This window comes from Atractosteus spatula, chromosome 26, assembly GCF_055471065.1.
Source record: "Atractosteus spatula isolate fAtrSpa1 chromosome 26, fAtrSpa1.hap1, whole genome shotgun sequence".
Taxonomy (NCBI): domain Eukaryota; kingdom Metazoa; phylum Chordata; class Actinopteri; order Semionotiformes; family Lepisosteidae; genus Atractosteus; species Atractosteus spatula.
This window is the reverse complement of record NC_142731.1, coordinates 3,504,094-3,527,084: the sequence shown is the minus strand read 5'-3', so window position 1 is coordinate 3,527,084 and position 22,991 is coordinate 3,504,094. Positions and strand designations below refer to the sequence as shown.

The following is a 22,991-nucleotide window of genomic DNA, read 5'->3' as shown; positions in this document are numbered from 1 at the left end:
GGTTTTAATGACACCGTGTTCAGCACTTTTAATGCTGTTGAGAACTACTGACACAGAAAGTTATTAAAAACAGCACTTAAAACCAACTTATTGATACTAAATATTAAAGGGAATTTCACCCTATGGAGATAGTCTATTAAGACACATACCTGGATAAGATTTTGAAGATCTTGAAGGACTGGAGGTGTATTTTGAAGATGAGATTGTATATTAGAGAATCAAATGAACTAACATATATTATATGAGGTTTTCAGAATCAGCTATGCAGTAAATTATACAAAGCTTTAATACAGGAACTTATGAGATATGGAAAGACTAAATTCTCTTCTATTTTTCTTCAAGCCAGTGGTCAAACCTTTAACCTTTAAAAGGGATAAACAGTATTTCTGTATATTGGCCCTTACTATATATATCTTGTTACACAAGAGTGCTTTGTTTATATCCCTGGTTGCTTAAAAACAGAATAATCAGTTTTAAATACTAAAGTGTGATTAGTTCAATACACTGAGATGCTGACATATACAGCTTAGACCCCAAAAAATCAGTTTAGTACTGAGATATAACAGCAAAACACATCACATTAATAAAGCCGTTGTTAGACTACAGGTAATACAATGAAATTGGATTTAGGCTTGGGATCATATTTAAATGTAATAATAAGGAAGTAAACTGATTGATACAAGATAAATTTACAGGACAACCCTCATGGCTTTTTTTTAACCATGTAGGGTCCAGTTTTGTCTCTTTACCTGCTGAGTAAAAAACTACTGCAGGGAGGCCTAAAGAAGAGTATGCAGGATCTGGAAAGTCAAAGGTGTGTCAGATATAGACAGATTTAAGAATGTAATCTCTTTAACCTGTACAGAGGAAAGGCTATTAAGGCACTCATAATGATAAAACCATCACAATCAAAACCAAGCAATTTCACACTGTACATAAAAACCTCAACTGCAGTATGCAGTCCATGGTGTGAGACCAGAAAGAAACAGAAGTGTGATAAAGGGACCATTTCACTCTCTTGATAGTAATCTTGTATTTGTAACTTTGCATAGTTCTGGACCCTATGCAGACGGTATAATCCTGAAGTAAGTGGAAAAGGACAATGGGGAGGAGACGACGAGGATCAGGGCCGGTTGACAGACAGGGGGGCGTGACGGCGGTGAACTGGCGCTCGGGGGACGTGGCCAAGGAGTTCAGGGCGAAGTCCAAGGTCCAAATCCGGTTGATCCATCCGAGACAAGACAAGACAAATTTAAAAACCGGAACGGGATCCGGTACAAGGACAGGGAAATAAAAACAGGATGATGAGGCCAGGCGCTCCGAGCCCCGAACTCAGCAGGGTCAGGACGCTGATAAGAGGTCTATGCCCTCAAGCCGCAAACGTAGGGCGACTTGGTGGTAGGCGGGAGCAACTTATGGGGGTTCAAAGTGACTATCACTGTAATAATACACATTTCTACTTCATGCTGTTTATGCATTCTTATTTGTTGTGTGACAAATCTGTAACAAATCTAAGGTAGACATCTACAACGAATGGACAGAGATGTAAAAATTTCCTTGGAAATGAACTTCCAGATTCTACTCAAAAACTGTTTATTCCTTGTAAAAGAAGCTGGACACCCTAAGCCTATTCCAGAAGCACAGATTACAAGGCAGCTGCACCCTTATAGGGAGAACAATCCATCATAGGCTAGACATACATGATTGCATATACTGTACACAAACACAAACCTTAGTAGTTTGGTTAGATCCTAGTAAAGACGAGAGAGACCAGATATGCAACATATATTTGCGTGTAGCTCCCCTGGCTGAGGGAATTTCAGCAGCCTTGCCGAAGAATGAGGCTGCCCAGACCCCCTCCCTTTCCTCTGTATTGCGAGGAATGAGCCAGGGAGCTGCTACAGGGTGTAGATGGGGAGGTGGGAGGGGTATGAGAGAGATGCACAATCGGACATCCTGGGTGCAAGACTTAAGATACAGCACACAGGCAAACAGATTAGTATCTACACTGTAACCTTCCTCCCAAAATTTTGTTATAACTTGATTATACTTAGTAGAGAGTTTAGCTGTGGTGCACAGCTCTAGTCCTGAAGGGTCTAAAGGTGTCTGAGGTTTTTGTTCCACTTCTACACTTAATGATTTAAAGGAGCAAATATTTATCTTAGTTGCCCCAGTTGACCACTTTCTACAGCTGTGCAGCTGATTTAAAGAGACCCAGAAAACCTACTGATTCATGGCCTTCAAGGACTGGAGGTGTATTTGTCAGATTTAGAGACACTGGTTAACCTAATCAGCATGTCGTTGGAAGGTGGGAAAAATCCGGCATAACCAGAAAAAATATCATGTGAATATGAGGAAGTAGTACCTTTGAAGTCTTTGTTTTTATGATGGCTGGCCGTGTTGCTAATGTAACACACAAGTCTCCAGGGGTGCGTGGTGATGTGAGTTTCTCTCCAGCCTGTGAGGCTAGATCTTTCCGTAATGAGGTAACTTGCTTGCTTGGGCACATGGTGGCCAGAGTTTGGATTTGTCAGGACCTGCCTGCCCCCTGGGAATGTCACTTTTGTTTGATTCTTCAGCTTCCTAATTGTCAAGCGATAAATTTGCAGAGCCCAATTCTGTTTTTTATTTTGTTGTTCCAGTAACACATGTTGTATTGTATCCAGTGTAAAATCTATCGATCAAAACTATTATTTTGTTACATCACCACCTCTTGTAACTCAAACCATTGTGTTTAGCGTGAATAGACCTTTGTACATTCAAATATGCTCATGAACTTGTGGTAACATCCTCCTGTCCTGAACATTGTGCCTGTATTCCAAAATGGTCAGCCATTTTAATGCAACACTTATATCGTATTTACTAACCTTAACTCTATCCCTAACCCTTGTAAACTAACCTCTTACCCTAAGTTGCAAATGAAATAAAGCGTGCATTTTAATGAAAAATACTGAGGATAATAAAATGTGCAGTGATTTGAAACAGAATAGCTCATTCTGCACCAAAAAAAAAAACCCAAAGAGACAATTTGGAAGAAAGGGACTCTGTATGCCAATATAAATGGTGCTGTGACTCATTTATGATGAAAAAGGAAGTAAACCTAACTTTCAGAAAAAAACCTTTTAGAACTTCTGCTTTCACTCAGAGCCAAGAATGTCTGTTCACTAGTAACTCGTTGTCTGTACCCTCAGTTATATCTTAGACTCAGACTTCTAAAGTTTTACGTCACTATCAAAGTTGTGAATTGTTAAAATAAAACAAAACTACTTATCTGTTTTTTCAGTCATACTCATTCATCATCCATATTCTCTCACTAACGCCAAATACATGTATTATTTAAAAGGTTTTAATTGTGTTCAAAAAGAACATGTGAAAGAGTCTGTATCAATAACTTCTTTTCAGACCAGCCAGAAGAAAAAACAGAAGTAAAAGAAGGAGCTACGGTAGATGTCCAGGATTCACAAATGGATCAACTAAATGTTAACCACAAACAATAACATCGTTGTTTAAGATATTCAGTGTGTATGTGTGTGGGGGGAGTCTGTACTTTACCTGGCTTAACACACAAGAACAGTCCCAGAGTCATTCTTCCTACACTTTAGAACCCATATAAATGGGACACGGAAATCTGTGCCAGACAAAGACCTTTCTCTCCCCACATCACAATAACCATGGAAATGAGACCTATCTACACTGGGGACCTTGTCCCCTCACTCCAAGGATATTCTCGGATTGGGTCCCAAGATGGAGAAGAGGGAGGTAAATTTTGGGCATTGTTAACCACATCTTAAATTCCTTTTTGTTATAGTTCCTATAGTTTTAAATTAAGACTAAAACTGAAGATGTAATTTTATCTTTGTCAGATGAATTCAGGAGCATTTGTATACTGTTTGTGTACATTTGTGTACTTTATCTACAGAGATCAAAATCGGTCTTTAATCAACTTTCCATTTTTTATGTACAGTATATAACAGCGCTTGATTTGCCACCAAAGATCTTTAACCTCATGCGATATCTTCCTTTAGTTCCTTAGTAGATGTATGTGTATAGTACGTACTCTGAGAGCCCATAAAAATGCAATGATATTCTCTTAAGGGATATCACTCAACAAATCCTCAAGTCACTTTTGTGACTGAAATAAAAATAAACCCTTGGGGAATTTTAGTGCATGGGAAAAGATTATCTCGATATGATTTCTGAATTGGTGGCAGGTGAACAACAAATAATGTAATTTTTGGAATGTCAGATCTGTGGAACACAATTTGATAACAACATGTCCTTAGGCATTTATCAGCCCCATAAAACAGAACTACTAGATCAATGAGATCAGTGAGGTGTCACAACTGATTGCGGAGAAGGACATCAGCACCTCTGGATGGTGAATGCTGGCATTTTTTAGAAGTTGGTTTCATGATGGTATAATACTCCCCTAACTCTTATTTCTCGTGTTTCAGACCTACAGGTAGTTAGTTTAACTGGTAGAGTTTGTGATTGTCCTCACTCAGTATCTTTGCAATCAGTTTCTCTTATCCATTAACAATGGCAAGTGCTGTTATCAGGCCTCAGAACAGGTCTGTTAAGGTCAAACTAGGTGCATCAGGCTTTATTTGAGCTAAGTCTTTACTTACTGACTTGGATAGCAATGCTGGGCAACGTAGAGGTAATTTTGGTCACAAAAGATTGGAAGGTGTCATTTTCTCTGATTAATGGGAATTTTGCTGATGGCTGGCTCTATGTCTTTTGATATCAGGAGGATGATTTGTACAATTTGAATGCTTCAAGCTCAATAGTGCCTTACAGTAGAATACGAGCTGATTACAGGAGCTGTGTATCTGTCACAGCAGGTACCAGGTGGTGATGTTATACAGAAAAACAAGAGAACTCTGCCTGACTAAAGCCAACACAGGCCCGGCAGTGGTCAGTCTGTTTCCACGTGAAAAATTCAACAGGACTTCACTGATTAAACCTTTCAGGAGCCCCTTTTATGTCTTAATTAGAGGATGGAGAAAACAGTAAAAATTAAACACATTTTTACAGCATTTATTTTAACAGAGCTTAGTAACATATCTTTATGAAACACCCTAAAGCTGTGGACTTCTCCACCATATACCAAAACCTTACTATTGAATTATAATTTCACGCAACAATGTGTGAAATCTGTACCTGTTTCTTAACTTCTACTTCATCAGTTGATTTCTGCAGACTGTATATAGTTTTAATGTTGTTGCCAGACTCTTCAGGGGACTTTCTTGTTGAATGTTTTGTTCTCAGTTCCAGGAAGGAGTGCTGAATGTGCATTAGGTTCCTATCAACGGATTTTATTCTTTGTGACGACAGTGTGCTGTCTGCTAGTAGCTACCAATATAGTGCTGGGTGATTTCTGTGAGTACAATATAAAATTTTAAAACATCATACACATAGATATGATTGTAAACCACTCTGTCCTAGGTTTTTCAAGCTTGAACACTGTATTTTGTTCTCCTTTTTTTTTTGTAGATAAAAGAACATCATTAGAAAAGGATGAATCTCTGAAGAATCAGTCTCAGCTACAACAAGACAAATGGAACCTTTCAGATACCAACAAAAAACTGTGGAGTCAAAACAAGGAATTGTCTGACTCTAGTATCAAGCTGAGCAGTGTGAACAGAAACCTGTCTGACTTCAATTCCCAGTTACAGAACACAAATAAGAATTTGTCTGACTATAACAAGATTTTGCAAAGTCTGATAAAAAATGTGTCTGCTTTAAATGTAGAGCTAGAGTCTGAGAATAGGAATTTGACAGACTCCATGAAACATTTGATGGAACAAAATGCTAACCTCAGTGTTTCTAATACAGATTTAAAGAATGGCAATGGTTACTTATCTGACACTATCAGTGACCTTGGAAGTAAAATCACGGAGAAGGAATATCTTAATGATTTATTGCAAAGCCAGAACTCAAACTTGTCTGATATTATTGCAGAATTGAAGAATGACAATCACAAGCTTGTTAAAGCACTAGACAAAGCAAAGTCTGAAAACCAAACACTGCTGTACCATCAGGGAGAGTTAGAAAAGCAGCTGTACGACTTGACAGAAGAAAATACAAGAATCAAGGTTGAAATGCTGGAATTAAAAATGAGCAATTTCGAGCTCTCTGCAAAATACTCTGCACTGCATGAACACTGTCACTCCACACATGGTAAGGACGCATTTAAAAAATATTCAAATAAAAGGTCCTGGGCAGGAATGCAGCTGTACCTTGTGTTCCCAGGAGTGTCTCCGGGGTTCTGCAATTCTTACCAGGAATAAGCAGCTTTCTCACAATGAATTGGGGGATGGATCCAATTTCTTTATTGCATTTTAAGTATCTCATGAAAAAGACATCATCTTTAGTAACAACTGAGGAGCCGTGGTAGCTCAGACGGCAAGGGCCTCTAGCTCCTGAGCAGAAGGACCTGGGTTCAATCCCAGGTAGGGGCAAGTGATATAGCTCTAATTCCTTCCAGACGGCTCCCAAGTCACCAACTGCTTTCCAAATGCATACTGGGGGTTAATCCTTCCTGTGGTAATAGGCCAGCCGGAGCGTGATGCTGACCACATCACTTCCAGTCTTGGATATTCAAGTAAAATGGTGGCCCTTGCCCCCCATTCCCCCATGGGCCTTTATGGCCTGAAAAGGGACCTACAACTGAGATTTGGTTATTACCTATTTGGTGTAATAGTTTATTGTAATTCTTAGGTAAGACCACTAAACATCACACAGAAACATATTTTGTAGAGTTGCTTTTTAGTTTTTGTTTTCTGATCAGAAAGGTGTAATGGGAGAGAACAATTAACAGCTGGATTTCAGTTATCTGTGGAGCTGTTCAAGACAGTATTGAATAAGACTGTCTTGTAATAATCAATAAGCCTCTAGTCTCAAGAGAGGAAGACAAGTTTACTGTACTGAACCTAACTCCTTAGTCTCTAACAGGACAGCTTTTTTACATCTTTGTGGACATAGTAAACAAAGTTTACAAAGATCTGCGTGCATTAAGACCAGCTGCCAAAAAAGTTAAAAAGAAATACATAATCCTGTAAAAATAAGGTAATTTAACCCATGAGACTAACTTATCTTTATGAGTGTGTTAAGACATTGACAATATTTTGTCTTACTGAGATATTGGATGCACAAGACGTCATATATTCTCTTTTGCTCACTTCACTCATGGTGTTTTTTTTTAATACCTCTTAGTCCTTAGGAAAAGATGGTGAAGTTACAGACTGATGTCTGCAACACTGTTTCAGCAGTTTGTGTCAGGGGATTTAGTTGTTTCATGCTCATCTGTATTCAAGTCACAGACTCCACTGTTCTCATGCATTCTTTCAGGGCATCATAGCTCCTCAAGACACAGACATCACGGACATCATGGTGAGTAAAGTAAATACAGTACAGCTTTATTTTCTCTTTAAGATCTGATATCTAAGAAAGGGTAGCATGAAAAGCACAAAAATACAAACTCAGAGATGGAAACCTAATGGGTTTTACATCCAACCTGTCATACACATTAAGCAGCAGTTTAAAAATATAGTGTAGTTTAATTACTACAATAGCAGTGTAATTCCTCTTCGTATGGGAAATTGTGCATTGTACTGAATAAATACATGCCACTGTCCTACAGTAAAGTGCACAAGTAATATACCAATTGTATTATCTAGTTAGATTTTGCGATTCACGCTTTTAACCCAACAATTCTATGTGAAAATGGGAGATAAAGGAAAGCATAAAAGTATCAGTTGTCATGAATTCCTACGGGCTGAAAGCTGTACAGTAGCTCTCAAAACTACTGCAAGGTGTAACTGTTCGTTCAGCCACACAGCCCTTGTGCTGATAACGTTGTTTTTTCACTAGACCTGACAGGAAGGGCTTTCTACTTCCCCAAGGCCTCTGATCCACTCTATGTCAGACTGATCCCAGAGAGGCATGAAGCTCTCACAGAAACCACAGTTTGTCTGAGATACAGCTCCGACCAGAATGCGAACATGTTCCTGTTTTCCATTTCCACGCCCCATGAAGACAACGTACTTACTCTCTACAAGGTTCATCAAGGGGAATATGCCACGTCTTTAAATAATGTGCAAACAACATTTAAAGTCAACGATACTGCACCGCCATCAGGCTGGACACATATTTGCGTGACCTGGGAGTCAGCTACTGGATCTGTTCGGCTATTTGTAAATGGGATGCACAGCAGGTACCAAAAGGGAAGCTTGCGAAAGATCAGTCATGGAATGCAGTCCATTTACCTTGGCCAAGACCCAGCCTCTACAAGTGGAAAGACGGGCAGCCATTACTCTTTCAGTGGCCAGATAACAGAGGTGTATGTGGGAGATACTGTACTCTCTGACTGCGAGATAAGTGCATTGAATGCTGGATTAGATGCTCCCTTTGACAGTCTTTTAAGCTGGAAATCACTGCAATACGAGAAACATGACAAAATCCTCCTCAAACATGTGAAAGGTATCTGCTTGTAGTTTCCCTGACATTAGTTGCATCGGGTAAAGTAAGATTTTATCTTTAATATTTTTTTGCTTTGCACCATTTCATCAGTTGTAGACAGGTTTTTGACAAAAGAAATTAGATTCGATTTCAAGCAGGGTGCCACTATGAAAGCCATCAGTGCCTGTGAAATGCGTCATTAACTTAAACACAAGCATCCAACCTGTGCATCATTAACTGATGGAGAAATTGCACAGGGATCAAAGGGATGTTTCTCAACACGAACCATAAAGGGTTCGTGTACCAACACCATGTTATTTCCTTATACCAATCACACAGACAGAAAACAGGCTATTCCAGATACAGTACGTAAATTGGAAAGGAACTGAATGTTTGCTGTATCAGCCTTTATACAAACGGCTATTTTAATAATTTACATCAATCACACGAAGCAACGAGATCTAAAGAGCAAGGAGAGACGTGCGTTAGACAATAATTCCAACATATCTTGGGATTTTCCCTTTAATATGACAATGCTCCAGTGAAGAATGTAAAACAGAACCAGACTATTATTAAAAGAGTGAACTTGTTTACTTTGGAATGTTAAACTATTGTCTTTTTGATGACTGTAGAAATATGAAAATGTATATCGTGAAAGTCCCCTTTACAAAAAAGAAGACTCTAATGAAAAAGCCACCCAGCATTGTAATTCTGGGGTTGCTGTTTTTGAGAGATATACATTAATTTTTGTGCTAAATGCAATAAAGCGTACAGATACCGAACAAATGTGCTGTTTGTGTTTGAAAAGAAGACTAAAATTGTTCCTAAATTCTTGAAAAAGATGAAAACACATACTCTTTGTAAATTAGTGAAAAGAAGTATAGAAAGATCTCAAATTCTAATTTCAAAAACATTTGGAAGAACAGAACATAATGATAAAAGAGATACAGACATGCTCCTTAGTATTGACAGATGTTTTTTTTATAAAGTGATGTTTATAGGATGTATGGCAATTTATTAACCTTCATTGTACTGGACCCCAGTTCAGGTGACAAATTAAAAGCAGAGATTACCTTGATCTTCAAATTTAATTCTAGCATCAGTGTTGGTGCTTTTAATCTGTGTCTTCAGGTGTACAAACTGAGTGACTGTCATCGATGTTAGAGAGACACCCAGTGATGGACTAGGTTAACTGCAGCCTAATGTTGGTCTTTTCAGTCCCCTTCTATTGGTTGAGAGACAATTGTAACAAACTACGCTCTTGCTTTTTCTTTCCTGGTTTCCGAATGCTGTCTTTTCCTTAAAACAGTTGTTTTTTTCCATATTACCAATCCTCTAATTATGATCTACTGCAATGTTTCTGCCCTTTCCCTTTGTTATATACTAGTACATTAAACGTACTGTACCAGAAAATGTAAAAAAAACAAGACAAACTAGTATAACTAGTATAACACCCGTCATCACTGAAAAGTCCCAGACTTACCACAGAATGCGAATCAGCAGGTTGGGCAGAAAACATCCTAAATTTGGTCCCAATGTTTGTGTCCCATCCTTGGATTTGATTTTGGCTCAAGCTGATGGCCATAGTGTCACGCCCTCTACAGCTAGAGGGCGCTCCTACTCTCTCCTGTTCCTAGTTTCCCTGTGCTTTGCTTGTCCTTCCGGTGTGTTTTTGTCTGGGGCTATATATTTCTGTCTCACCCTTTCCTCCTCGCTCAGCATTGAGGGTTCAGATATCTTGAGACCCGCCTACCACCAGGTCGCCCCACGTCCGTGGCCTGAGGGCATAGCTTTCTACCCTACATTGTATGACCAGCTGAGCTCGGCCTAACCCCCATCTTGCCTCTATGCATAAGGTCTTTTTTCGTTCTCCTACCATTCCACGGCATGCCCTTTCCAACATCCATGACAGAATTCTGAGCCATCTCTTGATCCCGCGATAAAATGGCATAAAATAATGATGATAAAATGGCAGAGTAGGGCTTAGATCCTAAAACATAACAGGCATCCTGGTGTAAAATATGTTCTAGTATGAAGTAGTTAGTATTCAACTCCATCAAACTTCATTTTATTAGTTAATAGTATCAGCAAAATGAGAATTATTTTACATGACCCGATTTTTTATTTAATTTATCTGAATGGAGCAGGAGATGTATTTGTTTTTAAGTCCCTAAGTTACACTTCAATGTGTAGGAATGAAGGCACTGCATGTACAGTATAAGTGTAAAGAATGTGTGCATACACAAGCCAATTCATTCACAGTGAAGGTTTTACACAATACCATTAGTCACATGAAGAGGAACTTAAAAGCACACAGTCACTCAGCTGTTAGTCAGGGTCGCATACAGTTACACCTCCCACAAGTTCAGTTTAACCACCACCAATTTATCTTCCTCATGTCAATGATGTAAGAGTTACTTACAAGGAAACAAGGAAATGAAAGTGCAGATCTCAACATCGAGCTTTCAGCTCAGATGCACTTACCTTTCTAGGCTGGCTGAATTGTTTTAGAAGGCTCCATCAACATGCAGAAAATTCAGACAGGATCTGCCATTCTGGTTTTTACTACTGTGTGGCTCTCCAGAGCTGATGTAGGAGACTTTGGGCCTTGCACAAGCTTCTTTTATAATGAATGCCCACCCAAAGGCCTGGAAGGAGCAAAGATCTGCCAGCGTTACATGAATAAGTACCATTTTGCCAGCCTTTATGACAGACAGCGTCGTATACCTTTGTACTCTGCCTACCTCTTTATCCCAGCATCTGGAAAGAGACCCAAGACGCACTGGAAGTTTGAGCCCCAGGTAAGTTTGTCTTAAGTATCAGCTTCATCTCACAATTTCATATGAAGCTAACACAGCTGTACCATTTCATCTTGATGTTATTCTGCTTATGCATGACAGATATGGATGAATTAATGCATTACCTGATTGTGTATTGAAATAAAAGATGTTTCTTGTCTAATCGTTGCTCGAGCACTCAATGCAGAGTGATCAGGAACATCAGTTGTTACCACAGTTGAATCTCTTGGTTGTACCACAAATGAATGTACAGTAGATGTAGAGATGTGCTGTAGGAGTGATAGTTTGTGAAAAATAAATTCTAATCCTTTGGGTGTTGATTCTTGGATGCAGAAGAACATTAAGTTACAAACTAGACGAGGAGGCTCAGTATTTAATTGATCCAAAGATGTCACACAAAGATGTCCTGAAAGCCAGGGTATCAGCCTTAACAACATGGTTGGATAGTCCCACATTGCTTTTTCATTGTTGTTCACAATATTTCAAGCTGTAATTTTAGCATATGAGTTCTCAGATGTATGCTGACTGAGTTTTTTGTTACTCATTAGAAAATAGAACTGTGGATAATAACAGAAATTCTGCATTCTTACAAAATACCTTAAAATTGTGTTGAAAATTCCAGAGCCAAGAAAATAATTATGAGCACAGCATTGCTCAATTAATATGTGTCTCCACAAACCACAAGGATCACAGTGTTAATGTTTAGTTTTCCTGGAGTTAGGTCATGCACAACAAATGTGAATCATTTGCTCTTATTTTGTTTACTGCATATACTGTACAGTAACTCACACGCCATAGCTCACAGCAAGTCAGATAGTTTACTTGCTATGTTTTGCTTAGGCCAACAGGACTATGGTAGTGCACGTTCAACAGGGAAGTTCAAAAAGAAAGAAGAAGATTATAAACCACACTCATACATTTTCGTGTCAGCTAGTTTCCCTTAATTTTTATTTTTATTGCAAAAAGCACTTCCCAGAAATCAAGCTTTTCACAGCCACTAAAACTCTCTGGTTTTCACCTATCTACCATGACAGTGGAACATACATATCTTTACACAAAAACACATGAAGCAATTTCACAATAAATCTGTAGAATTCTAGTAAATCAGAGGAAGAGAGCTATATCTTGGATGTTTGTAATTTCTTGATACATTATTTTTTTCTCTCACCTAGCTTGCTTACACAAAGGCAGATGGAAACATGATGCCCTTCCCATCCGGTCCGATCGATCAAAACGTGGTGGAAAGTCAAGCCGTTGAGACAGACTACACTAACTCCAGCTACACCCGAGGTCACCTGAACCCCAGCCTCCACCACAGCGATTCCACTGAGAAATGCTCCACCTTCACCCTCACCAACATTGTGCCACAGAAGGAAGAGTCGAATGATGGACCTTGGGCTGCGCTGGAGATGGATGTCAACAAGAGGCTCACCAGCTACTGTGAAAAGGAAGCCTACATAGTGACAGGGGCCATCCCCTATAGGAAAGACAGATGGATAAAGAAAGACAGAGTGGCTGTGCCTGAATATCTATGGTCAGCTTACTGTTGCCCCAGTTACCGGAAGAACATCTCAACCACCTTTACTCAAGAGTTTCCCACTTTTGCTGCTATTGGTCGCAATGACCCCAACAGCACAGAAGAGATTGTGCCCATAGACAAAAGCAAGCCAAAAAGAATCAGAGGTTATGACGTGAGGCTCATGCCCCTGAAGACACTGGAAATGTTCCTCCAAGACAGATTTGGCAGAGCTATCAGCGTGTTCTACAACTGGTGCTCTCCCTGAAGCTTTTCCCAAGCCTCTGTGTGTGGTTTTCACAGCAAGATAATGGTCCAATTATTCAAGATAATTATTCTGGGATTTTTTGTATGGGTAGTTGGAACAAAGAAAATTTGTACATATAGTAACTTATATGTTTATATTGTGTGTAGTTTAGTATGTCTATAGTCATTTTTAATAAATATTTTAACCAAGTGTGCCTGAATTATTACTCTTTTCACCAAAGCTGTGCCAGACGACAAAGAACTCATGTGCTTCTAATACCTACCACTCTGGTATATTCTTGGCAAAATCATTTACAAGTAGGAGTTATGATTATTTATTTTATGTATTGATGTACGTACTCGGTCAATTTCTGATTTTCTCCATTTTCATAACCCCCCATTTGGAACAATATTTTCATAAAATCTGAGAAGACAGGTTATGTGCAGTGTAGGTTAATGACAAATGGTTCACGTTAATTACAAATGCTACCATGGAGAACATGTTACTGTGGACAACAACATTTTTGCAATATATAAGAGGCCACTAACATCACAGACATTCAACTGATTGTACATTCTAGCAGTTCACTGTGCAATCTCTGGTGGTTTGTGCTCTCTGATGTATACTACCAATCTCAATGAGAACATTTGCATTTGCATGTGTACAGTATTTCATTCCGCCACAATACAATTTTCGGTGCAAAGATGAAGTTTGCATACTGGGCTATAAATACAATATATCGCCTAAGCAAGTCAATTAACAGTATGTACAGTACTTATTTCCATAATGTTCAAATCAAGCACCTCTTCATTTTCCTTCTCACACTTTTCATACTCCTTCAGGTGTAGTATAGGTTTTAGGTCGGGTTGGAGCCTGTTCTCAGTATGGAGACAGAGAGGTGAAGATTGAAGCATGTCTCCTTCTGGCAATCTCCAAAATATGTGTAAGCTATGATTTACAGTGACAAGCGTTTTTGGATGGCTAGCTGTAGGGCAAATAAAGAAAATGTCATCAATTCAGTCTTTTTGAAGATATTTTTACAGCTTTGGTATTTCTGTAAAAAACTGCACTTTTTTTTAGAAATGTTGTCTTAAACGAAGGAAAATCAGAATTAAAAATGAATGAAGAATTGAAACTTCTGAAAGATAAGCACCACTTTTCTCTTTTCTCACCTGTTACATGTCCTACACGATTTAACCCAGTCGTTCTGTATCTCCTCGGATATATTACCTTTGATTTGGTTCATATCACACCATAGCAGCCTATATGCTGGAATTGTCAGCTGACCCTCTCCAATTTAACATTGCAGTTCAGTAAAGTTCAATAAAGCATATAGGCTGCTATGGTCACTGAGGAAAGCAGCACCTTCAGCAAAGATGAAGGAAATGCAGCTTCTGGAGTTTAAGACAGTACATAAACTTGATAACAAGCCAGGATTAGACCCCACTTGCTTAATAATATCAATGTCAATGATCATTAATCACTGTGTATCCACTTGATATTGTGGAAAGGAACAACAAACAATCAATTCAGCACATTTTTTACTTATCGACACTGTGTACTTTTTTTCACTTCACATAAGCTCTTTTTTATCAAAGTGTTACAGTGAGAAAATCTACTAGTCCCCTAGTTCCACCATTTCTGACAGACATATTTGGAGACCACCCAAACATGGTGGAGAGGACATTTTTTCTCTGTGGAAATAGCGAACCCTTCCTCTTTTCTCAGCACAATACTGTGGCCATCTCTTACAAACTGTATTTCCCGCACCCAGCAGTTTAAATCTGAAGGGGAACTAGGACCCTATCCCCACCAGTATCTCTCCCCAAGCCAGGGCTACCAACTACATTAAATGATCCATTAAATTTTATAGACCGGAGAGCTTAAGCGTGAACATTCTCAGAAAAAATTCAAAACTCAAGGTGAATCTATCATCTTCAGAGAGCTTGACAGGTCTAGGCTGTTTTCTCTGTATGAGAATACATATTTGTAGTAGCCTGGAGCGCAAGTGCCTTGCCTGTGTCTGGTCAGGTATGGGAGACAAGAAAAAGTGGAGATCTGCAAAAGAACACAGAACCATTCTATATAAGTCAGTTACATTGCATTTGGTTTATTTCACTTATAAAAGTTTGCGTGAAACATGTGCTGACCATCTTTAATTTTTAATATTTACAGTATGTTCTTTGTTTCTTTCCCCCTCCTCCATGCCCAATAGTCAACTGTTATTACATTGTTAACTTCTAAAGACATCTGTAGAGTGCTCTGTGGCAAAGTGTCGTGAGGGAAGCTATAGAAAATAAAATACGGAATTGTTGCAGTTATTTATAACTATTTCATATTGGGAAAACACTTCCCACCCAAGTTTTTTTTACAGTTTAAACCAACATTTTATTATATGTAATCTGTTCTGCAAAAGTCTTAAACATTTTTCATTGTCTTACTATATTCAGTACATATTTATTATACTTGATATAAAAACACAATTCTATGAAGAATCTTCAAAAGAAAGATAGGATCTCATTTAATCCTTACAGGTCTGTGTATTGTAGCAAAGAGGGTAGTCTTTTTTTTGATTAGTGAGTGTAGAGAGGAACAGATATTAATAATTAGAAACTCCTGACAATATAACAGTCAGGTTTGGTTGATACATTAGAATTCAAGACAACACTTGGCTGACATGTATGACATGTGGTTGATCTCATGACAAGTTTGGTTTCTTCTCATACAATCTAAGGTCTATTAATTACTTTTTTATAATCATAGACAACACTACAGAGGGCTTCAAGTAAATTTTTAATGCAAATAACCTACACATATTGTTGCTTCCAATTGTGTCAATGATATCTACAATTTTTGCACAGCAGTTTAAATAAAATATTAAATATAAACTCCTGCTCGATCTTAAAGGTACTGTACGTAATATTGAGCAGTCTGATAAACTGCAAGACAGCAAAAAAGGAAAAACACCTGCAACACACAAAATTGCAGATACAATGCGCGCTATAATGAAGAACCAGATCCAACTTACATGACCTGTGAGCATACAAAAAAGAAAAGTGTCCAAAAATGCAAAATCTCACATGACTGATTTGATCTTGACTTTTAAGATGAGCCATTTGAGTTGAAAAAAACAGATTGTCTTTAATACTTGCTTACACTTTATATGGTAGTGGATAACCACGCTAGTGCAAACGCTCGGGGTAGCAGGTGTGACAATCAAGGGGATGCAGTGAAAAGTGTGGAATTTAAGAAGAGCGATGAGAGTGAATTGAAGCAAGTCTATACAGTGGGAGTTCTGGATTAGGCTTCGTCGCCGAGGGGTATATACCTGCCAGCGCATTCCTGTAGAAACTGAATGACACGCTGCCCCTGTCAAACTCACAGCCCCCGCCCATGACGGGAACTATAAATGACAGGCAGAAGCGAGGGTCTCGGATGTATCCTGCGCTCTGCCCTGCCTGCCAGCCCCGATCGCTCAAAACCATGTCTTCCTTCTCTAGCCTCAGCAGCTTCTCCATCAAGGGAGGGGCTCGTGTCTCAGCAGCCCCGAGAGCTTCTGGGGGCTGGGGCTCCTCTGCGGGGTCCTTCCGTGGTGGGGCGGGCGGGCTGGTGGCCGCGCACAGGACCCAAAGTGTGCATGGAGGGGCGGGGGGCTGGGGCACCCGCATCTCGACTGCCTCCGCCTCGGCTGCAGGCGGCGGCGGCTTCGGCTCTGCCGGCGCGGGGCTGAGCTTCGGCGCCTTCTCTCTGGAGAGTGCCCTCGGCGACAGCAGCGGAGCCCTCGGCTTCAACAACGGGCAGCAGACCATGCAGAACCTCAACGACCGGCTGGCCAAGTACCTGGAGAAGGTGCGGTCCCTGGAGGCCGCCAACGCCAAGCTGGAGCAGCAGATCCGAGAGTGGGGGGTGAGCCGTACCGTCACCTCGCGGGATCACAGCACCCACGATGCCACCATCAAGGACCTCAGCGACAAGGTGAGCGAGCTCGAGCGTGGTGTTCACAGATGTGCAGCCGTGCTAAAGCAACAGGAGTGTTGTTTCACAAAGATATTCAGGGGTTGGTGAAAATGCAGAGGAGGAAATCCACCAGAGGTGAAAAAAACTTCACGAGGAAAGTTTTTTCTCAGAGCCCCCAAAATCTCCAGCTCTCTCCCCTTCATCGTCTTGTCAGGATCAAGTAAGGAGCTGTATCAGCAAAGGAACCAGCTGAGGTTAATTCCACACTGAAAAGACACCCGAGGAAGGTTCAGCAGTCAAGACATTTCCATTTGTCCAGCATGGAATCAACCTCCAGTTTGCGCCAAGTATCTGTAATTCATCGTTTAATTAAGCAAGTTTAATGGGTAATTTGTTACCAAGCAAATTAATTTTTTGTGAGCTATAAGATGAATGTACATATGTTTAGATAATTAAATGAATTATTTAACTAATTTACAATAACACTTGGCTCAAAATGAGTTCCATTTTTTTAAGCACCCGGGTACTGTTCTGGCGAACCAGACGTCTACACTCATTATGCTACACATACTGTAAACACTATAATTTATATATAGAATATAGCATTTTAAATTATTTTACTTACATAGAAGCTACAATCTACAGATTGTTGGTTCCTTGCTTTTTTCTGAAAAATCAGATTGTACTCCAAAACACTTAAAAACAACAAATAAACTTTAAACACTACATTTTTAAGATGTACACATGTAAAATTGACAGAAACAAATTAAAGTCTATATAATACTTTCATAAGTGTTCTGCTCTATGTCATATTTTAAAAGCATACTATAGGTACAGCAAAAGATGAAGATACCTGACATTTTCAAAAACTGCCTCTGTCTCCCCCTTCTGCTCAGTAGTACATACAATGCCTCTTAGTGTAACAAAGCAGTGTTACATTTAAAGACAATTTTTTGTGGAGGTCAGAAATATCACGAGAGTTAGCACAATAACAATAAAGTGTAATTCTGTTTTTGTTATTCACTTGGTGTTTTATACAGATTGTGGCTGCTCTTAAGGTGAATTCTGAATTAGCTATTCAAATGGACAACATCAAGCTTGCAGCTGATGACTTCAGAGTCAAGTGAGTTTTCCATCCTGTCCTAATCTTGTGCACACAATACGAATATCAGTACATATATTATCTTCCAGACATGCCTGTGTATTCATCCATCTCTCTCTGATGCGCAGGTACGAGAATGAGCTGAATCTGAGGCAGTCTGTGGAGGCTGACATTGCTGGCCTGAAGAAGGTGATGAGTGAGCTGGCCCTGGTCAAAACTGACCTGGAGATGCAGATCGAAGGGGTGAAGGATGAGATGGCTTTCCTCAAGACGAACCACGAGGAGGTGAGGACAAGGAGACAGTCGGGCATTGTTTATCTTCTGATCGACCTCTTTTTTCCTTTATTTCCTCCAGGAATCCCTGTCCTTCCAAGCCCAGCTGAATGTACGTATCTGTCTTGTAAACTGAACACTGCCACCTGACACCGCTGTTGCTGAACACTGTTCTGGGTTTTCTTAACAACAGAATATAGCAGAATGAAACATAAGAAAGGTTACAAATGAGAGGAGGCCATCTAATTTGGCAGTCGTTTCTTCATCCAAAGATCTCACCCAGCCATTTCTTGAACTAAGCCAGGGTGTCAGCTTCAGCAACATGGCTGTGAGTTCCACGCCCCATGCTTACATCTTGTTTCCTTCAGGAATCTCAGTCCTACCGCACTCAGCTGACCGGTCAGATTCAGGTTGAGGTGGACGCAGCTCCTGCAGTGGACCTCAATAAGGTCATTGAGGAGATCAGGGAGCAGTACGAAGGCTTGGTGGCCAAGAACCGCAGGGATGCAGAGGCCTGGTTCAACAGCAAGGTAACAGCAGCAGGCAAATACTTTCACGTCTTCTCCACCAGAGAGCATATCCTGGCATCAGACTGAATGCTCCCACACTATTCATATTTCTTTTCTAGTACATAACTTTAGATTATTTTATAGCTCAAAGCTATGGAGTATCTCAGTTTGGATTTATTATACTTTCCATGTGCTGTAACTTGCCATCCAAGATAACATCGGTATGGAGCATTAAGAGGGTAACATCTGTACCCTCGGGTCTGTGTTCTTTATGTTTGCATCAAAAATGACAAGTTTTCAAAAGTAAAAGGAAGCAACATTCATGGGTCTAGAGGCACCATGTCAATCTAATTGCTTGATGCTGTTGAAAATCCCAAACCAGAATGTGACGTACCTGCATTTCCCATTGTCCTGAAAGGCAGAGGTGGTTCAGAAGGAGGTGAAGGAGAGCACTGAGTCTCTCCAGACCAGCACGACAGAGCTGAAAGAAGGCAAACAGAACCTCCAAAACCTGGAGCTGGAGCTGCAGTCCCTCTATGCTACGGTAAGGAACACGAGTGAATCATCAGGCAATGGATCACAAAGAGCTAAGCTGTTTTCGCAATAGACTGGGCAAACAAAGCAATAACGGACTCCAGCAGGAATATTAGCTTACAGATCGAAGCTGTGTTTTATAATACCACACTACTGCTGTTGTATTTATTTCTTGCCCACTGCACACACAGCTATTAGAGCACTAAGATATGGGTCACCATAGAAAAGTGAAAATATAACATAAGAGACATCAACTGCAAAACATACAGTTAAAAAACATAACATGTCTTGTAGTTTGTAAAGCTCTTAAACAGCATTGTTTTGTATTTCAGTCTATATATGGCACAGTGTAGCAAAGATAATTAGGAAAAAAAGCCAAGAACACAGTTACACAATCACTATCCCCTGCTTGTACACATTAGCTGTCAGAGGGTGGTCCCATTCAGTGCATTAAAGCAATAACACTAGTATAGCAGGGTAGCACTTATACAAGCACCTTTCTAGTTCTTTTTTGTTTTCCTTTTCCTACAAAAGATACAGGAATCTGGGATCCCCCCAGCAGTGGCTCACTGGGTGTGGGTTGGTTTGAGCTGTCCAGAGTACACAACTTTATACACAACGCTTGCAGTGCAATTAGCCAGAGCTCCTCCAGCTCTGCTGTCTGCACAGTGAGATCAATAACCAGGACAGAAAAGACACATTCCTTCATAATGTCACTCTCCTGTCCAGAGATGAAGGGGAGATATTGTGGTACGAAGAGTTGACAACAAATCAGCAATTACTAATTGGCGTGGCATAAAAATAAAGATAATCGTTGTTTGATGTTTTATTAGTTAACAGAATGCATAGATTTTATTGGCATGTCCCTTAGATTTTTTCATCTTATGATAAGGAATCTCTGGGGAGTAACGTGCCTGGGCTCTCTGCAGAAACAGTCGCTGGAAGGCACGCTGGCCGACACGGAGGCCCGCTTTTCCGCTCAGATGGGGAGCCTGCAGACCCTGGTCACCTCCTTGGAGGCTCAGCTGACCCAGCTGAGGGCTGACACTGCACGCGTCTCTGAGGAATACCAAGTCCTGCTGGGCATCAAGACCCGCCTGGAGAAGGAGATCGAGGAGTACAGGCGCCTGCTGGATGGGGGGAGTGCAGGGTAAGGGGAGGAATTTCTATCGGGATCCACTTTCCGAACCAATAACTATGCAAGAATGGGGAAACACTCCAAATAGGATTAATGATGAGTTATACAAATTGTACAAATTGAGCCAAAATATACAAAATTAAATTATATTTTTTACAAATATCACTTTACCTCATCACCCTTCTATGCAAATGTGCTCAAAATAAGGTAATAACCATGCATGCACATCCAGCATATTGTGTTGAATTAAATACTTGTGAAAAAATATAAATTGTTAAATGTGAGAATAGGGAGTCTGATGAAATCAGCTAAGCTTCGGCAGTCTTACTGCTGCTCCTGTAAAGTGTGAGGGTTTGATTTCTCTTGAGTCAGGTTTGCAACAATCTTTCAAAACCTTTCAGACAAAAAGCGATGATCTGGGAGTTCAATTTCAAAATTTCAATTTCAATTTTGTGAGTTAATTCAATTATCCACATCCATACGATATAATAGGTCCCCTTAAGATGATAGAAAAATAGTTGTTCAGCTTCTGTCATAAGACAGACTAGACTAGGAATTAGAAATGAATTCTGTGTCCTTGCAAGAGTTTCACTTGTGCATATCCTGTATGAAAAGCTTTTAAACTAAATCATATTTACACATTTTAACAACAGTGCAACTGGTGTTACATTGAATCCGCTCAGGATGTTGCTGTGAAAGAATGACATTTGGAATTTGATCTGGTAGGAGGGTTGTTCTTTTGGCTGTCCACAAGGTGTCATTGTTTTATCATCAATTTCCCTGCCTCATGTACAACTCTATTCAAGGAAAGTCTGTCTGCTGAGGAAAACTACTCGGGTAAAGACAGTACCTTCTGCTTTATATTTAATGTGAGTTTTTTTTCTGTAGTTCCCAAGCCGAGAGCTCCTTAATAACGGAGAAATCAGGTATGTTTATACAACAAAGAAACAATTAAATGAAATAATTTATTTCATTTTATATCCTGCTTTCCATCCCAACGTACTAGACCTTAAAATTCTGTATACTGTAAAAGTGCTTTATGTATCAGAAGGGATTCACTTCATCCAAAACTAAGGTACAGCACCCACCTTATACACCAGCAGCCCACTACACAGCAGATGAGGTAAAAAAGTGAAAATTACCTAATCAGTTGAATTGAGAGGGAACTTTAAGCAGAATAGATTGTACAAACCCAGAGTGCAATTTAGCCAGGACCCTGGGGTTAACAGTGTTACTCGTACAAACATTGCAACAGGATTTTTAATAACCTGAGAAAATAGCGCCATCGTCTATTTTCAACAGCAAACTGTACAACAGCAAACTGATTTTTCTTGGAAGTCTTCCATTCCAGTATTGGCCAGGCCTATCCTTGAGATCTGATACGATCAAGTTAGAAGGTGGTAATACTATATGCACAGTGCAACATGAAATGTAATTTCCGTTGAAATGATAAATAAAAACACTAAACTACCATTTAAATGGAACAAAAATATAAACACCTGGAAAGATTTAAAGATGAATAATGATTTTCTCTGATGTTTCAGGGGTGGAAACAAAAACTTCGGTCACCAAGAAAGTGGTGACAGTGGTTGAGGAGCTGGTAGATGGAAAAGTTGTGAGATCTTCTTCCAAGCTTAAGTAATGAATCAGTGAACAGGAGGAAGAGAAGAATGTCCACTGAGAAAATGGATTTGAATTAATAAAAGAACACCAATGTTGCAAACAGTGTGGCGTTTATTTTATTTCGTTGTATAGTTCTCATTAATCTTTCAATCAGGCGGATCCTCCCGATCTCAATCAGGAAATTGAGCAAACTATTTAAAGCTCCCCCCCCCCCCGCTAATTCAGTGCGCAGATATTGCGCGGAGCGATTGGTGCTCCGCGTTCCAGTACCGAGACGCTCTACTTAGAATACCTTTTCCCTGCCGGCCTGAGCACTGAATCAGCGGGGCCAGTTTGCCCTCGTCGCCTTTTCTCTTTCGCTGTCTCCTCCAAAACTACGGCTCCGCAGCCTTTTCCAGACGGTCCTATGCCGCAGGGAGCATTTGCGTTAGTTCAAACAGCTTCAAACAAGACCGTTTCTCCGCTGCATCAAGGCAGCTCTATTCTGATCAATTATAATAATCATTGTAATAATTCAGACGGCTCCATTTTCGATCGGCTTGCATTATTACTTCATCTCTCATTAAGCCTCCACTGCTGTGAACCTGCGTTTGGAGCTCGGCTTTCATTCGCCATGATATCCCTGAAGCCTCAGGGACCATAGCATAACAGAATGCATAATATGAATTTGTGATTATTTATATAGAAATTAATTTTGAAGCAATTTGCCTGTGAAAAAGCCACGGCATATTATTTCTATGACCGACTTTCCAAAAGCCAAGTTAAATGTTCATTCCCGTTTTCTAAAGGAATATTCCATGCTCGTTATTGTGTGACAAGAATGCATAGGAC

At 39.9% G+C, this 22,991-nt stretch overlaps 3 protein-coding genes across 3 annotated transcripts; all 3 read left to right on the top strand.

Annotated features, from left to right (window-relative positions):
• The first annotated feature begins 3,578 nt into the window (after positions 1-3,578).
• LOC148814612 (uncharacterized) lies at positions 3,579-9,249 on the top strand. Its single transcript, XM_088906241.1, has 5 exons — positions 3,579-3,759; positions 5,272-5,382; positions 5,497-6,183; positions 7,354-7,395; positions 7,876-9,249. Exons 1-5 carry the CDS (start codon positions 3,672-3,674, stop codon positions 8,496-8,498), a joined length of 1,551 nt encoding a protein of 516 aa, XP_088762367.1. The 5' UTR covers positions 3,579-3,671; the 3' UTR covers positions 8,499-9,249.
• A 1,662-nt stretch (positions 9,250-10,911) lies between these two features.
• On the top strand, positions 10,912-13,203 carry LOC148814611 (endonuclease domain-containing 1 protein-like). Its single transcript, XM_088906389.1, has 2 exons — positions 10,912-11,264; positions 12,434-13,203. Exons 1-2 carry the CDS (start codon positions 10,989-10,991, stop codon positions 13,043-13,045), a joined length of 888 nt encoding a protein of 295 aa, XP_088762515.1. The 5' UTR covers positions 10,912-10,988; the 3' UTR covers positions 13,046-13,203.
• A 3,304-nt stretch (positions 13,204-16,507) lies between these two features.
• Positions 16,508-22,179, top strand: LOC148814610 (keratin, type I cytoskeletal 50 kDa-like). The gene is made up of 8 exons (XM_088906163.1): positions 16,508-16,999; positions 18,022-18,104; positions 18,212-18,368; positions 18,725-18,886; positions 19,284-19,409; positions 20,329-20,549; positions 21,426-21,463; positions 22,082-22,179. The coding sequence occupies exons 1-8, from the start codon at positions 16,508-16,510 to the stop codon at positions 22,177-22,179; spliced, it is 1,377 nt and encodes a 458-aa protein (XP_088762289.1).
• Positions 22,180-22,991: the final 812 nt, after the last annotated feature.

Coding starts and splice junctions, on each gene's coding strand:
- LOC148814612 (XM_088906241.1), top strand. CDS start 3,672: ATGGAAATGAGACCTATCTACACTGGGGACCTTGTCCCCTCACTCCAA. Junction 5,383..5,496: donor TATAGTGCTGGGTGATTTCT/GTGAGTACAATA, acceptor TTTTTTTTGTAG/ATAAAAGAACATCATTAGAA. Junction 6,184..7,353: donor ACACTGTCACTCCACACATG/GTAAGGACGCAT, acceptor GCATTCTTTCAG/GGCATCATAGCTCCTCAAGA.
- LOC148814611 (XM_088906389.1), top strand. CDS start 10,989: ATGCAGAAAATTCAGACAGGATCTGCCATTCTGGTTTTTACTACTGTG. Junction 11,265..12,433: donor ACTGGAAGTTTGAGCCCCAG/GTAAGTTTGTCT, acceptor TCTCTCACCTAG/CTTGCTTACACAAAGGCAGA.
- LOC148814610 (XM_088906163.1), top strand. CDS start 16,508: ATGTCTTCCTTCTCTAGCCTCAGCAGCTTCTCCATCAAGGGAGGGGCT. Junction 17,000..18,021: donor TCAAGGACCTCAGCGACAAG/GTGAGCGAGCTC, acceptor TGTTTTATACAG/ATTGTGGCTGCTCTTAAGGT. Junction 20,550..21,425: donor CTGGATGGGGGGAGTGCAGG/GTAAGGGGAGGA, acceptor TTTTTTCTGTAG/TTCCCAAGCCGAGAGCTCCT.